At 54.2% G+C, this 15,166-nt stretch overlaps 1 protein-coding gene across 2 annotated transcripts in view; it reads left to right on the forward strand.

Annotated features, from left to right (window-relative positions):
• The first annotated feature begins 129 nt into the window (after positions 1–129).
• The window catches only part of ITGB3 (integrin subunit beta 3), a 43,398-nt gene continuing 28,361 nt past the window's right edge, over positions 130–15,166 (forward strand). The window contains exons 1-2 of one of the 2 annotated variants that reach the window (XM_074940463.1): positions 130–414; positions 13,333–13,415. In XM_074940463.1, coding sequence (XP_074796564.1) covers positions 351–414; positions 13,333–13,415 — 147 coding nt within the window. In that variant the 5' untranslated portion in view covers positions 130–350. Of the gene's footprint in view, positions 415–7,654; positions 7,674–13,332; positions 13,416–15,166 lie in introns of those variants that run through there. The other variant, XM_074940464.1, reaches the window with a different exon arrangement.

The raw sequence follows: 15,166 nt of genomic DNA on the forward strand, positions 1-15,166 counted from the left end.
CTCCTGGGGCGGGTGCAGGGTGTAAAAGCAGGCTCTGGCCCCAGAGTGGCTGCAGCCCGGGGGCTAGGCCGGCGGTCACGGAGCCAGGCTGGGTTTATAAGGCCCTGGGAGGAGACGGACGGAGAGACAGGAGCGCCGCGCTGCAGGCAGACAGGCGGGGGCAGTCGCTGACTCAAAGCTGACGGCGGAGTTTCCTCCAGGCAGCCCGGGCTCTGGCTCAGCACGTCCGTGCGGCTCAGGCCCTCAGCCTCATGATTCATCCCCCCGGGCGGCTCAAAAGCTGCAGCCGTCCCAGCCCCGGGCTCCAGCCCTCGCCGCCTTCCCAGCCCTGAAGTCCGGACTCGGAGAAGATGCGGGGGCTCCGCCCGGCGCTCCGGACCCTGGTGCTGGCGCTGTGCGCTGCGGGACTCCAGGGTAGGTTCCCCGGCCTCCGGGGGTCGCGCTGGGTTACCCTCGGGCACGGGGGTGGCCGGTGCCCGGGATTGCCCCGGAGGGGAAGGTTGCAGACTCTGTTTGCTCCGCTCCCAGCGATGCAGAGATTGTGCCGGAGGGGATGGGTGTGCGTTGGGGGGGGTAGGTACCTGACTCTGTGTTTCTGCGTATTCAGCTCCTACGGGGTGTGTGCGTTTCGAGGCTCCGCACACTGGGCGCTAGGAGTTGGGTAGGTCTCCAGATCCGAGCTGGCCATTGCTTGGGTGAAAGCCCCAGGAGTCTGCATGGCCCCTGGGCTACAGGAGGTTGAGGTGTCCTCCCCGGGCAGCGAGGCGTTGCAACGGCTCGTGACTTTAGCCTGAGGCTTGCGATAGCCTGGTGCTTTTCTTCAAGCCCCTGCACTCAAGGGGTTGCATGAGACTCACTTTTTAAAAGCCTCACAGCGGCAGGGAAGAGCTGGGAAAGGTGACCCCAAAGACGCCCCCCGCCCCCCACGCCCGGAAGAGAAATAAAAAGAACCCCAGAACTGAGTGTTTTTAAAATCTCGTGTTTTTAAAGCCAATCGTTTGAGTTTTGAAGGCTTGGAGTTGGCAGAGCCAGAAGTACCAGAGCCCCTTTGTTTGGGCTTTTTAAAACTAGCTGAGGTGTGTGTAGGGACTAACCTGCCCTGGCCCCTGAAATGGACTGGGGACCCCATAAGTCATTTCTGTCTCTGAACTCTAGGATCTGTGAGTCCCTGTGTGTGTGTGTGTGTGTGTGTGTGTGTGTCTGGTGTGTGACTGCACCCTCAGTGTGCATGTGGAAGTGTGTGTTTGGTGATGCGTGGTTGTACCGTTGGTGTTAGTGCGTGTGTGTGGAAGTGTTTTGTGATGTGTGATTGCACCATTTGTGTTATTGTGGGTTGGTGTGTGACTGCCCCCTTGGCGCGCATGTGGAAGTGTGTGGTTAGTGACGTGTGGTTGCACCGTGTTGTGTGGGTGTGTTTGGTGTGTGGTGCTGTGCAATGGCACGGCACCATCGGCATGAGTGTGGATGAGCACTTCCCTTGTGATTGGTTTGGTGTCTGGGCGTGGGTTTACATGTCTGGGTGTGTCTCTGTCTAGCAGGAATATTCCCAGCCTCCGTGCAGGAAAGACGCGTACTGGGACATGCACAGGGCACCTCCTGCAGAGGTGGCAGAGAGCCTCGCCAAGTTTGGGTTTTTCCTGGTGAAACAAGCCAGCGTCACACGAGAGCTGGGTCCCAAATCCCTGCGCTGCAAAGCCGTGTGCGGAGGACTCAGCCGGGTCTCTCCTCGGCCATTCCCACACCCCATCTCAGCCCTTCCTGCTGCTCCCCTGAGGCTACCCCCCATCCTGACCAGGTCTGACAGCCCTGAGAGGGCTGGTGCTGAGTTTCTTGCTCCTGACCCACCCACTGCGAGGTCCTGTCAAGCATTCCTGGGCCAGGGGAAGACTGAGTGCATGGGGGCTACACAGGGCCAGACACAGAGAGCAGGGCTATGGTGATGCAGCCTGCCCCCTTCCAGCCCTCTGGGTGTGTATCGCACACCAGCTGAGACTTAGTTACACGATGGTGAGTGGGTGTGAGTCCGTGAGACCTGCACCTGACACATCACCTCTGACTTCTGTCCACGCCGCCTGACAAAATAGGTGTGTTTTTACCATGGGATAACAACCGCCCAGGCGCTGGCCGCTGGATGCACTTTGGTTTTCCCTGAGGGTTTACAGCTGGCCTTGCCTGGCTACCAGGCAATAAAACTATCCAGGCCATGTCTCTACTGAGGATTTTACAGTGAGAAAACTCTTGCACATTAATTATTTGGCTGTAATAAACCCCCCTTGGTGTCAGTGATGCCACAGCCGGAGCCTAGGGGTAAGTCTAGATGGGGGACACAGGTTGTGCTTTCCGCTGTGTTGGCTGGCCAGGTTTTTCAACGAGGCTTTGGTGAGCTGAGTGAGTGAACCAGAATCATCCGTATTATTTACTCCATGTGCTGTGGTAGGTGCTGTACAAACAGCACAGGAAGCCAGTCCCTGCCCCCAGAGAGCCGAGTGGCAGCGTTTGCCACCTGCTTGGCACTGGGGTAGATGGCGACACGAGGAGCATGGCCGCAGAGAATCGTTAGGGTCTGGGGGGAGGGTTACCCTTTGCGGATAGCCTGTCGCAGAGTTAGCAGTCTCTTCTGTGCGGATTGGGACTTCGGGGAGACCACGTGTGCGGAAACTGGGGCGGCACAGGCCGGGAGCTAGAGGCCCCGACAGGACCGGGGCTGTCTGTGTCCAGCAGAGGCTATAAAGAACCCCCCTTTGCATTCCTTGCGGCAGAGTCTTGTCTCAGCGCTGGGGCACTATGCTAGTAATGCAGTCGGGGAAAGCGTGTGTTCAGTCTCGTCTCTGGGGGTCTGTTAACATCTCAAACCACTCAGACTTTGCTCCACCCTTACCATGGTTCATCAGAACCTCCAGGGTACAATCTCCCAGCTCATCATGACCCCTATAGTACCCAGCAAAACCAGGCGGCCGCCTGGGGATAGGACTCCTTCTCTCCTGCTGGCATCCCACCTAATTTACCCCTGCCCCCCCTCCAACTAATGTTCTTGGGCAGGTAACAGACACTGGCATACAATACTGACTCCCATGCCCGGGACAGTGGCTGGCCAGTCTGCCCGGGGATAAAACGCTGCCAAATCTGAATTCTCTGCTCCCTGCACGGGGAGAGTTTTACGCCCTCTTTGCCCGGGTGTAAATGAGGACACAAGGGGTCGGACAATGGAGACTCAGCCCGCTGTGTTTGTCAGCGGGCAGCCAGAGCGCTGACTGCACCATGAACCAATGAACAAGCAGAGCCCCCCGTCCAGTCAGGGAGAAGGCAGATAGGTGGCTCTGCAGTGCCAATGCCCTGCAGGGGTCTGCACAGGACAGGGGACATGGATCGAGGCCTCAGAGAGGAGCTTGGAATTGTGTGAAATCCAGGAAGGTCACAGGAGCCTAAAGGAGTTAGATGCCTGACTTTCATTGTATGTCAATGGGATTTGTGCACCTATCCCCCTCCGGCTTCTTTAACCAGCCCCGCCCAAAAAGAGACAGCACCAGGGCCCTGATTCAGATCTCACTGGTGGCAGTTTCACCCCACTGTCTGCCAGTTACACCAGCACCAAGGAAGAAAACTTGGCACTCCGTATACAGAAACACAATTCCTCTGGGACCAGCATTGCTGGGTCTGCTTCTCCCTCACCACCTGCCTGTAGCCAGCCCTGAAAACCCCTTGGCCCTTCTCGCTACTGCAGTGAATCAAAAGGAAGTGGCCAGGATGGTAATGCAGCAGACGGGGGCTAAGTGGTAGCACTGGTTGGAAAGCAGCGGAGCTGGGATTCATCATCGCTGGTGCTTGACTTTCCTGAGAGCGCCAGGGCGGGGGGGTGGGGGGATTTCAGGAGGCCTCAGAGTTTAGCTACAGCTGACCTCTCAGCTCCAAGTGCTGGCACGACCGGCTCAGCCTCTGTTGGACGTGCTCCATGGAGTTCCTAGCTCAGGACCCTCCAGAGGAGACCTTACCACACCAGGTCCCGGCTGCACAGTGTGGCTGCAACACGCAGATGGGGAGCCATTTGTCCTCGTGTTCTTTAGCCCAGGATATTTAGTGCTTTGTGTCCAACAGATGGGCTCTAGCTCAGGTCCACATCCATGACAGGTGCTGCCACACTCAGCCTAAGTGACTTGCCCAAGGTCATGCAGGAAGTCGGTGGCAGCGCCAGCTTTAGACCCCACATTGACTCATTCCTAGGAGAGCTCTATCCCTAACACAGCTGTGTGGGGCAAGGGAGGAGCCCCAGCTAGCCCAGGGTGAGACTAATGACCACACCTGTCAACAGGCCCCGAACACGGAGGGGAGAAAACCCGTCTGATAGGAAGCACGCTCTGCCGGTTGGCTGTCGAAGGAGAACTAAGCACCATGGGCTCAGTACTGCGCTCTGGTGACCGCAACCCATGAGTCAGCGGGTGGATGTGGTTCTTAGGAAGACAGTGGTGAGGAATGGAGGAAATTCTCGGGCTGCAGAGGGGTCAGGGAGCCTACCTGAGCACCTTCCCCTCCCTCTCCAGCAGCGAGACTGTGGTGGCACTGGTTCAAACCTGCGGGACGCCATGCGAGGGCTGCCTCACAGGTTTTGTTCTGAGGGGGGCTAGACACTGCCCACCCCTGTGGCCTGAGCCCCCTTAGCTTTCAAAGGTACCCTCTGTGTCTTATGTATCTATCAGGAGCTCCAGTGGTTTGCAAGACCCAGTGCAGAATCCTGAACGCCCGCAATGGCCAACTGAGGGTCCCTTTGTGCCTCTCCCGCGGGCTGCCAAGCTAATGCTTCTCCTGAGATTTCCCTAGCACTAAGCCGCTCTCTGAGCCCCTTTGTGGCTGTCTTCCAGCTTTGATGAGCAAAAGAAATCCAGTGCCCGTGCTCATAGTGCCCGGACTGCAGCTTGGCAGGGTCTTGGCAGGGCTGGGGAGATTTGACACTGAAGGGGGCAGGAGAACGGAAAGGACAGGTGATAACCATCCATACCTGTGTATCTACACAGCAGGGCGCTGACTGTAACATCATTGTAGCTACGCTGGTATGAATGCCCTCAATATAGACGGGCACTTAGTGACGTGTAATTTGGGTGGTCAATAGAGATTATCTTCTTTAATAAGGGTCTTTGGTGGTTTTATGGAAGGAGTGTTGCTCTGGGACTCAAAAGAGCCAGGTTCTAGTCCTGGTGATGTTGGGCAAGTTACTTCTGCTCCCTGTGCCTTGATTTCCCCATCTGTATAATAGGGGTAATGGTTGTAAAGCACTTTGAGATCTATGGGTGAAAAGTGCTGTATGAAAGCTAGGGATTATGTGGGCAAAGCTCAGTGTTGATGGCCCTTTTCCTCACCCCTGGGGATGGGCACTGACACCAGTGCAGAGTGAATGCCCAATGCTGCAGAATCAGACGCTCACTGTACATGGGTGATATGGCTCTCCTGGTAGGAGATACAAGGCTCGGGGCGGGGAGAGGAATCAGACCCCTTTCCATTAAACTGCCCCCAGCACCCATCACTCTTTAGAAAAATGGGTCCCTAAAGAGTGTGGGGGCTGAGTTTTACAGTGAGCATTGGCCTGCCTACAGCACCCTGTCCTGTGCAAATGACTGATGTGAGCTGCTGCTTAGGATGGAGCAGGAAGCCTGGCCGCGTGCCCCGCCCTGGCTAAGGACAGGCCCATTATGTCCTGCCCCAGTGAGGGCCAAAAGCCGTGCATACAAGCGAGCCCAGGGAGGGTGTCCCTTCCTGCTCCGATTGCTCTGAGGCAAGGGCAAAGAATCAGTCTGGGCACCCAGCTATTTTAAGCAATTTCCTACCAGCCGCTGTTGCTTCACTGGTTCCTCTTCCTGTTCTGCTTTCATTTTCCCGCCTTCCCCTCCTCCCATCCCCTTAGCTACAGCACTCAAACGCTGGGACTTCCACCCCCGCGTCCGCAGCTGCAGTGCACAGAGCCGGGCCATCCCGGAGCAGGGAGTCAGGCCGTCTTGTTTTGCGACGGGCGCCTCTCAGTCCAGCCTCTGTCCCGTCAACATACGCTGCAGTGGGGCAAGCGATGGGGCTGGAGCAGGAGGCCTGGTGCTTTAAACCCCGCTGACTCATCATGGGGCCTCAGTAACAGGAGAGAGGTCATCAGTCAGCGGGTCTCCCCCCGCCCCCGAGCCAGCTGCCTCCTCTGGCTCCCTTCTTCCCCACAACAGGACCCATTTACAGGCAGCATCAGCTCCTGCGGCCAGTCCGACCCCTTAGTATTGTTGGTGCTGAATTAGCAGACCCCCAGGCTGGGTTGTGCTAGGCGCCGGGAGAGAACTCACAAACCATGCAGAGGTGGGTTACCATGTACCTAAAGAGCGCCCTCTCTGGCTGGTGTGGGCACTGCACTGATAAAATCCATGGGGCCCTCATTAAAGGGTGCTTCCAGTGGAGGCAGGATGCCAAGAAGCCCTGGATGGATTGAAATCAGAGGGACCAGTCAGTCCGCAGGGGCTCTGGTAATGGAAGCCTCTTTTCCAGGAAAACACGTACAAGTGGAACCCACTGCGCAGTGTGTCCCCATCTGTGCTGATCCACAGAGGGCATGAGGCTGTTACAGACCTTGCTGGGGAGGTCTGGCTCACGCCATAGCAGCTCAGGTGTTTTGCGCTGGAGGTCGCCGGCACGGTCCCCAGCGGGACAGCTATCACCCGTGCTTTGCTGCCTCGGCGCACGTGCACAAGTGGCCGTGCGACCCAATGATTCTGTTAGTCCCAGGCGGTGATGCCGGGCCATGCAGGAGGGAGAGGCTTCAGAACCAACAACTGCCCTTCAGCAAAGGGTTTCCAAAGAGTCACAGCGTTACACCCGCTGCCAGCCAGGTGCGCCGCGGTAACCGCAGCGATCCGTCGATTGCACGGAGGATCCCCACGCACTTTACAGACACTAGTTACACGAATGCTCAGCATCTTAGTGAAGACGGTGCAGCTCTGTGTTTTCATGGGGAAACTGAGGTGCAGGAAAAGGCAGTGACACTGGAGAACCATAGAGTTTAAGGCCAGAAGGGACCACTAGATTAGTCGGACCTCCTGCATATCGCAGGCCAGCAACATCACCCAGGACCCTGTGACTGGCAGCCTGCCCCTTTGAGGCCTGGGGCCAGCTGAAAGCCCTGTTCAATTAGTCATGCCCCCCCATACCTCCACAGAGTGGGGCCTTAAAAGGAAAAAAGCTGAGCTGGGAGGGGGAGTAAATAAGTGAGTGGAGAAAAAGCATATATATATATATGGAGAAATTGCTCTAAAGATTCCACTGAGTAATCAGGGATTTAAAGGTTAGTTTAAAAAGGAATGACAAGAATTATTGGCCGATGAGAGGAAGAAGAGGCTATAAAAAAAGCCCCAGAATAGAGGCAAATGCATGACTCACCGCAAAGTTCTGCATGGCTCAGTGAGGTTCTCACATTTGCAGTGTTGACTAGTCCCTGTGGGTTGAATAATCATTGATCTTTATTGAGTCCAGACAACAATGGGTTGTGAAAGGCAGGTCAGGTTAAAGAAACAGCTGATCAGCTGATATGCGAATGCAGGGCGTGTTCCCAGGAAGGGCAGGGTCTATGGGGAGAATTTAGATACTTGAAGGTGAGAGAAGATACTCAGAGTATTGGGAAAGCACTTTCCTGGGATTTTTAAAGCCTCTGGAGCAGGGTAAGGGAGCGTAGTAGTGGTGTGACTGTATGAGGAGTCTACTAGATGGAGCTAAGGGGAGAGAGGGGCAGTTGTTAGATCTCTGATGGCCAGGGTCTGGGGACGGAGTCCTCATGAGCCTGAGGATCCTGAAGCTAAGCTAAGAGGACTCTTTACAGATCCTCATGAGAGGGCTGGAGGGGACCCTTGCAGTCAGGGGGAAGAAGGAACGTGGGAGCCCTGATACAGGGGAGGAAGAAGAATTGGCAGATCTGTGGTCAGGTCCATGCTACAGAGTTAGGTCGATGCAAGGCAGTTTACACCGACCTAACTATAGACGTGTCGCTCCCACTGACCTAAGGCCTGGAGACGCTGGTACACTGGAAGGGGTGGGGCTAAATGTGGCTTAGTTGGAGGGCTAAGTCATCAGAGCAGCTTGGAAGGCATTGGAGGCTGGATGGAGTTTTGGGGAAACTGAGGCAAAGCTGCTGCGATGCCCCCTGATGTTGCAAGGGGGTGCTCTGGAGCAGTGAGTTTTATTACACGCACTGGCTGTGTCTGCACTAGCACACGTTCCCGCTGGTAACAACCGTTGTTGGCCACATTGCAGCCGGGCTGACGCCGAAAGGCCTCAACCACAGGGTCCTGCCGACACCAGGGGAATTTTGTGAAAGTTTCCGACCACTGCTGACATGTATCTGGCTCCACTGCTGGGAGCCCTAGCATAGATAGGCTGTGGCCAGCATTTTATGCCCCATGTCCTCTATCCCTGATGAGATAAGGTCTGATTGGCACAGTGCCCTGACAGCTGGTGACAGCCGGTCCCTGCAGGAACTCCCAGCATGGCTAATGCCCGTGGAGCCGAATCCCCCTCAGAAGGCTTGAAAGTGGGCTGGGATGTGCCTGTTCAGCTGGTGGCAGTTTGGTCTGTCTGTGCTAGGGCTTGTCAAGGATTCAGCTACACCAGAGCAGGCCAAGTCTGTGGCTGAGCAGAGGAGAAAAGCTCTCTCGAAACTTTGATGTCTCCACTAGACAGACAACACAGCGGAGCCCCAGGAGGATTTGTCTTCCTTCTCTTCTGGTCATGGAAGGTGCGTCTACACTGCAAAAAAGGAGTGTTTGCAAGCCAGATTCGCTAACTCGGGTTCAAATAGCAGCGAAGACACGGCTTCTAACTTGGGTTAGCAGCGCGACTTCAACCCCAGGCTCTCCTATCAGTTGTAACTTGCTCTGCTAGCCCGGGTTGCTGTGTCCACACTGGTAATTGAAGCCGAGCGAAGGACACACCTATTTCTGCGGTGTAGATGTACCCTGCCAGAGGCAGGATCCTGGACTAGATGTGCCAGCATTTGAAGCTGCTCTGGCAGTTCTTAGGTTCCCAGGATTGGCCTCGGAGAAGGCTTTGTGCATTGTTCTTTATATTGCATATGCTCAGGAATTCCTGCCCCCAGCTGCATGTGAAGCAGCTGAGAGCGGGGAAGGAATTCCTGAATCTATGTGCAAGTGCGTTCACTTTAGGATTAAACTCCTTGGAACGTAGCCAGGCCCTCTGCTCAGCTGGGAAGGAGCCAGTTCTGCTTCCACCCGGAACAGGCACTCGTTTTGGGGGCAGGGACTGGGGGAGGGAGGAGGGCAGGGAAGCCTGACTTCTCATGTTCACTGGTTTCTATCCCTATCTCAAGTTAGTGAGACCTGTCGTCATCATCTTTCTGTTTCTCTTCCTCTTGCATCACGTGTGTGTGCAAATATCAGCCCAGATTCCCAGCTGGGTTCTGTCAGCACCACTCCGTTGACTTCACCGTAGCGAGGCCACTTTACACCCGTTAGCGTGCAGATACAGAACCTGATCCTCCCCCACCTGCTCCTTGGGCAGCCACCCACATCAGCTCACTGCTCTCACTGCTCTCACAGCTCACTGCTCTCTCCAAAGCCTCCTCCTGCCCGCTGCAGGACAAAGCCCCCCGACTCCTTTGCTGTCTCCAAACCCCTTGGTCCAGGCTTCCACTGAACCCCAGAGATCCTTCAGCTGGTAGGAGTTTTCCCCTCAACTCACAACCTTGGTGCACTTGCTTTGCCTCCATCCCTTCCAGTTCTCTGCAGAGCCAGTCCAGCTCGGTTCACTCGCCTCTTCTCCCTTCTCCCTGCTCCATTCCACCATGACTTTTTTGTGCACTGCCCCGGCCTGCTTTCCGCAGCCTTCTCGGAGGGGACCTGTTCAGGAAGGACAGGCAGGGCAGAAAAGGTGGGGGAGTAGCACTGTATGTAAGGGAGCAGTATGACTGCTCAGAGCTCCGGTATGAAACTGCAGAAAAACCTGAGTGTCTCTGGATTAAGTTTAGAAGCATGAGCAACAAGGGTGATGTCGTGGTGGGAGTCTGCTATAGACCACGGGACCAGGGGGATGAGGTGGATGAGGCTTTCTTCCGGCACTTGCAGAAGCTACTAAATCACATGCCCTGGTTCTCATGGGCGACTTTAATCTTCCTGATATTTGCTGGGAGAGCACTACAGCGGTGAATAGACAATCCAGGAAGTTTTTGGAAAGTGTAGGGGACAATTTCCTGGTGCAAGTGCTAGAGGAGCCAACTAGGGGGGGAGCTTTTCTTGACCTGCTGCTCACAAACCGGGAAGAATTAGTGGGGGAAGCAAAAGTGGATGGGAATCTGGGAGGCAGTGACCATGATATGGTCAAGTTCAGGATCGTGACACAGGGAAGAAAGGTAAGCAGCAGAATACGGACCCTGGACTTCAGGAAAGCAGACTTCGACTCCCTCAGGGAACTGATAGGTAGGATCCCCTGGGGGAATAACATGAAGGGGAAAGGAGTCCAGGAGAGCTGGCTGTATTTCAAGGAATCCCTATTGAGGTTACAGGGACAAACCATCCCGATGTGTCGAAAGAATAGTAAATATGGCAGGCGACCAGCTTGGCTTAACGGGGAAATCCTTGCGGATCTTAAACATAAAAAAGAAGCTTACAAGAAGTGGAAGATTGGACAAATGACCAGGGAAGAGTATAAAAATATTGCTCGGGCATGTAGGAATGAAATCAGGAGGGCCAAATCACACCTGGAGCTGCAGCTAGCAAGAGATGTTAAGAGTAACAAGAAGGGTTTCTTCAGGTATGTTGGCAACAAGAAGAAAGCCAAGGAAAGTGTGGGCCCCTTACTGAATGAGGGAGGCAACCTAGTGACAGAGGATGTGGAAAAAGCTAATGTACTCAATGCTTTTTTTGCCTCTGTCTTCACAAACAAGGTCAGCTCCCAGACTGCTGCGCTGGGCATCACAGCATGGGGAGTAGGTGGCCAGCCCTCTGTGGAGATAGAGGTGGTTAGGGACTATTTAGAAAAGCTGGACATGCACAAGTCCATGGGGCCGGACGCGTTGCATCCAAGAGTGCTAAAGGAATTGGCGGCTGTGATTGCAGAGCCATTGGCCATTATCTTTGAAAACTCGTGGCGAACGGGGGAAGTCCTGGATGACTGGAAAAAGGCTAATGTAGTGCCCATCTTTAAAAAAGGGAAGAAGGAGGATCCTGGGAACTACAGACCAGTCAGTCTCACCTCAGTCCCCGGAAAAATCATGGAGCAAGTCCTCAAGGAATCAATCCTGAAGCACTTACACGAGAAGAAAGTGATCAGGAACAGTCAGTATGGATTCACCAAGGGAAGGTCATGCCTGACTAATCTAATCGCCTTCTATGATGAGATTACTGGTTCTGTGGATGAAGGGAAAGCGGTGGATGTATTGTTTCTTGACTTTAGCAAAGCTTTTGACACGGTCTCCCACAGTATTCTTGTCAGCAAGTTAAAGAAGTATGGGCTGGATGAATGCACTATAAGGTGGGTAGAAAGTTGGCTAGATTGTCGGGCTCAACGGGTAGTGATCAATGGCTCCATGTCTAGTTGGCAGCCGGTATCAAGTGGAGTGCCCCAAGGGTCAGTCCTGGGGCCGGTTTTGTTCAATATCTTCATTAATGATCTGGAGGATGGTGTGGATTGCACTCTCAGCAAATTTGCGGATGATACTAAACTAGGAGGAGTGGTAGATACGCTGGAGGGCAGGGATAGGATACAGAGGGGCCTAGACAAATTGGAGGATTGGGCCAAAAGAAATCTGATGAGGTTCAACAAGGATAAGTGCAGGGTCCTGCACTTAGGATGGAAGAATCCAATGCACCGCTACAGACTAGGGACCAAATGGCTAGGCAGCAGTTCTGTGGAAAAGGACCTAGGGGTGACAGTGGACGAGAAGCTGGATATGAGTCAACAGTGTGCCCTTGTTGCCAAGAAGGCCAATGGCATTTTGGGATGGATAAGTAGGGGCATAGCCAGCAGATTGAGGGACGTGATCGTTCCCCTCTATTCGACGTTGGTGAGGCCTCATCTGGAGTACTGTGTCCAGTTTTGGGCCCCGCACTACAAGAAGGATGTGGATAAATTGGAGAGAGTCCAGCGAAGGGCAACAAAAATGATTAGGGGTCTGGAACACATGACTTATGAGGAGAGGCTAAGGGAACTGGAATTGTTTAGTCTGCAGAAGAGAAGAATGAGGGGGGATTTGATAGCTGCTTTCAACTACCTGAGAGGTGGTTCCAAAGAGGAGGGTTCTAGACTATTCACAGTGGTAGAAGAGGACAGGACAAGGAGTAATGGTCTCAAGTTGCAGTGGGGGAGGTTTAGGTTGGATATTAGGAAAAACTTTTTCACTAGGAGGGTGGTGAAACACTGGAATGCGTTACCTAGGGAGGTGGTAGAATCTCCTTCCTTGGAAGTTTTTAAAATCAGGCTTGACAAAGCCCTGGCTGGGATGATTTAATTGGGGATTGGTCCTGCTTTGAGCAGGGGGTTGGACTAGATGACCTCCTGAGGTCCCTTCCAACCCTGATATTCTATGATTCTATGATTGACCCGTGCACCATGGAAGGCAGGACCAGAGGTGGCACAAACCTTCCCAAGTACAGAGGAGTGGGACCTTTTTCTGCATTTGCTGGGCTGTTCCTCCAAACCCAAGGGCTCCTGCCAGCCAGTGCCCCTCTTGGGTCTGTGTGCGATGGGCGGCCTGGGTGAGCATCACTGAACTGAAGCCACTGGGAATTGCAGGTGTTCCCTTCTGAAAATCAGGCCCAAGTCTCCTTGGCGGCTTCTCATTCTTCACTGTCTTCACTGGGGGCCCATGGCATGGCGATCGGAGAGTCAGTGTGATAGTTGCGGATTGCGGGCATCCACAAGAGGCAAATGGCCTCCTCTGTAATCAGAGCATGGCAGGGTGGCACAGAAGACAGAGGCAGTATGGCCGAGGGGAGATGGTACTAGACTAGCATGCAGGCGACCTGGCTTCTGGCCCTGCTACCGGACTCTGGGCAAGTTGCTTCCCCTCTCTGTGGTTCTGCTTCCCCTCCTCCCCTTTGTCTATGTAGACTGGAAGCTCTCTGGGGCAGGGATTGTCCGTACAGCCCCTAGCACAATGGGGCCCTGATCTTGGCTGCAACCTCTCGGACATACCAACAATAACAATGAATTTCAGAGACTTGTCATTTCCTTGTGCGAGGAGAGCTGGGCGCCAGCCAGCCTTCCTGATCAGCAAAGAACAATGTGACCCTGCTTTGCATCTGGAAGGAGCCTCTTTGCTTCAGGCCGGGCCGGCACAGGTGTTAATCGGTCTCTGTCTCTCTCTTTCAGGTAACATCTGTACCACTCGCGGGGTGAATTCCTGCAAGCAGTGTCTGGCCGTGAGCCCGCTGTGTGCATGGTGCTTCCAGGAGGTAAGGGGTCAACATGCAGCCAGCCTGTGTGGTTCATACCTTTGCCCGGCCTTTTGTTGCTTATCTGCTGCTGCCTTTAGCCCTGTTCTTAATGATGAATGAATTCAGCCCTTTAGCTGCATGTTAGTTGCATCTGGGTCCAGGGTGCTTCTGGCCCTATCTACTCTGTGAGCTCAACCATCGTTTGTAACAAGATCGTGGCCCCTTGAGTGCTGGATGCTTTTAAACTTGTACCCAGGAGTGTCACAATGGGAGCTGCTGGCGGCTGACGTGACGATGTTATCCGGCAAGGAGCAATGAGTGAGGATAAAAACATTGGCGGGGATATTAAATCTTGTGCTTCGGCGTTTAAGCCAATCTCTGACGGTTAGGGTGCCAAGTCTCAGAGCCCAGGTCAATTGACTCAGGCTTGCGGGGCTCAGGCCCCTGGGCTAAAAATAGCAGTGTAGACGTTCCAGTTTGGGTTGGAGCCCAGGCTCTGAAACATGGGGTGAGGGGGTGTCTCGGGGGTTGGGGTTTCTCGAAGGGGTTTTTCCATCCGTGTGGTTAATCCAGGCGTGGTCATTAGGTGGTTGATCTAGCCGCATCTCCACAGGGGAAATTTTTCACAGCCCTGAGCATCTGCCACTTGGTCAGGCTAATTTTATGCATAGACCAGGTCCTCGGGGTTAGTGTGTGTGTGTGTGTGTGTTGAAATGCATGTGCATGTGACAGGATTTGTATCCACGCCTGTGTGTGCTTGAGTGTCTGACTGTGTGTGAATCTGGGAGACGGGGAGACACTGAGGGGTGGGTGTGTCTGTCTGTCTATCTAGGAAAGGGAGCCATTGTTAGTTTGCCCATCTGATAACTAAGGCCGGTCTGTTCTCAACTCAGGGAGAGGCTTGCTGTGATTACCCCGAGTTTCTCTGGCGTGTGACAGCCAAACCTCCAGGCAGGACTGCACTAATTGTCTCTGGGGCAGCCTGGGGAAATGGGGCTTTTCTAACTGGCTCCAGCACAAGCCTTCCCCTCCCCGCCCTTGTTCTCAGGCCGCGGGGGCGGCTTGACGTGCTGTGAGTTCTTTCCCCGGATCCAGCCAGAATTTCCAAACAAGGAAATATTCCCTGCACTCGCTGGGGGGGGCCGTATTTACAGAGACGTGACAATTTGGGAAAGAGACGTGACTGTCAGCAGCCGGCCCCCAGAGTGCTGGGCTGCGCAAAGCCGCTCCACTGTGTGGCTGCCCACATCTGGCCACATTTTCGTAATTTAGCAAATCAGATCCCCCTCCCCCCACTTCATCACACTTTATTTAAAGGGACAGCACCTTTATTTATTTGGTTCCTTCCTGCAGGAATTCTTTGCATTCCAGCCGCTTCCATTCTAAACAGCGGACCCCAGTCACACTTACTCAGGCCTGGCTGTGAACCAGGCCAGTTCTGCCTCCATTATTCACACTGAGTAGTACAGAGTATAGTGAGTAGTCCCATTGCGTTCAGCATGAGTACGCGCACCTCTGCGTGAGTAACGTTTGCAGGGCCAAGCCCTGCGACTGTCTCCTTAAGGGCAGAGGAAGCATCTGGTTGTTGCAGAATTTGAGTTACAGAAATTTAGAATTTCGCATGTTGCAGTTTCTTCTAACCCTCCCTCCCTCCATCCAGGCAGTCTTGGCCCTGCATGGGACCCAGCTGAAAACCAGGGAGTGGGTACTGCAATGACAGGGCAGGGACATACATGAGGAAACAATTGAGGGAAACGCTGCTTTCCATT

The sequence above is a fragment of the Natator depressus genome, chromosome 27, assembly GCF_965152275.1.
Source record: "Natator depressus isolate rNatDep1 chromosome 27, rNatDep2.hap1, whole genome shotgun sequence".
NCBI classification, from domain to species: Eukaryota; Metazoa; Chordata; order Testudines; family Cheloniidae; genus Natator; species Natator depressus.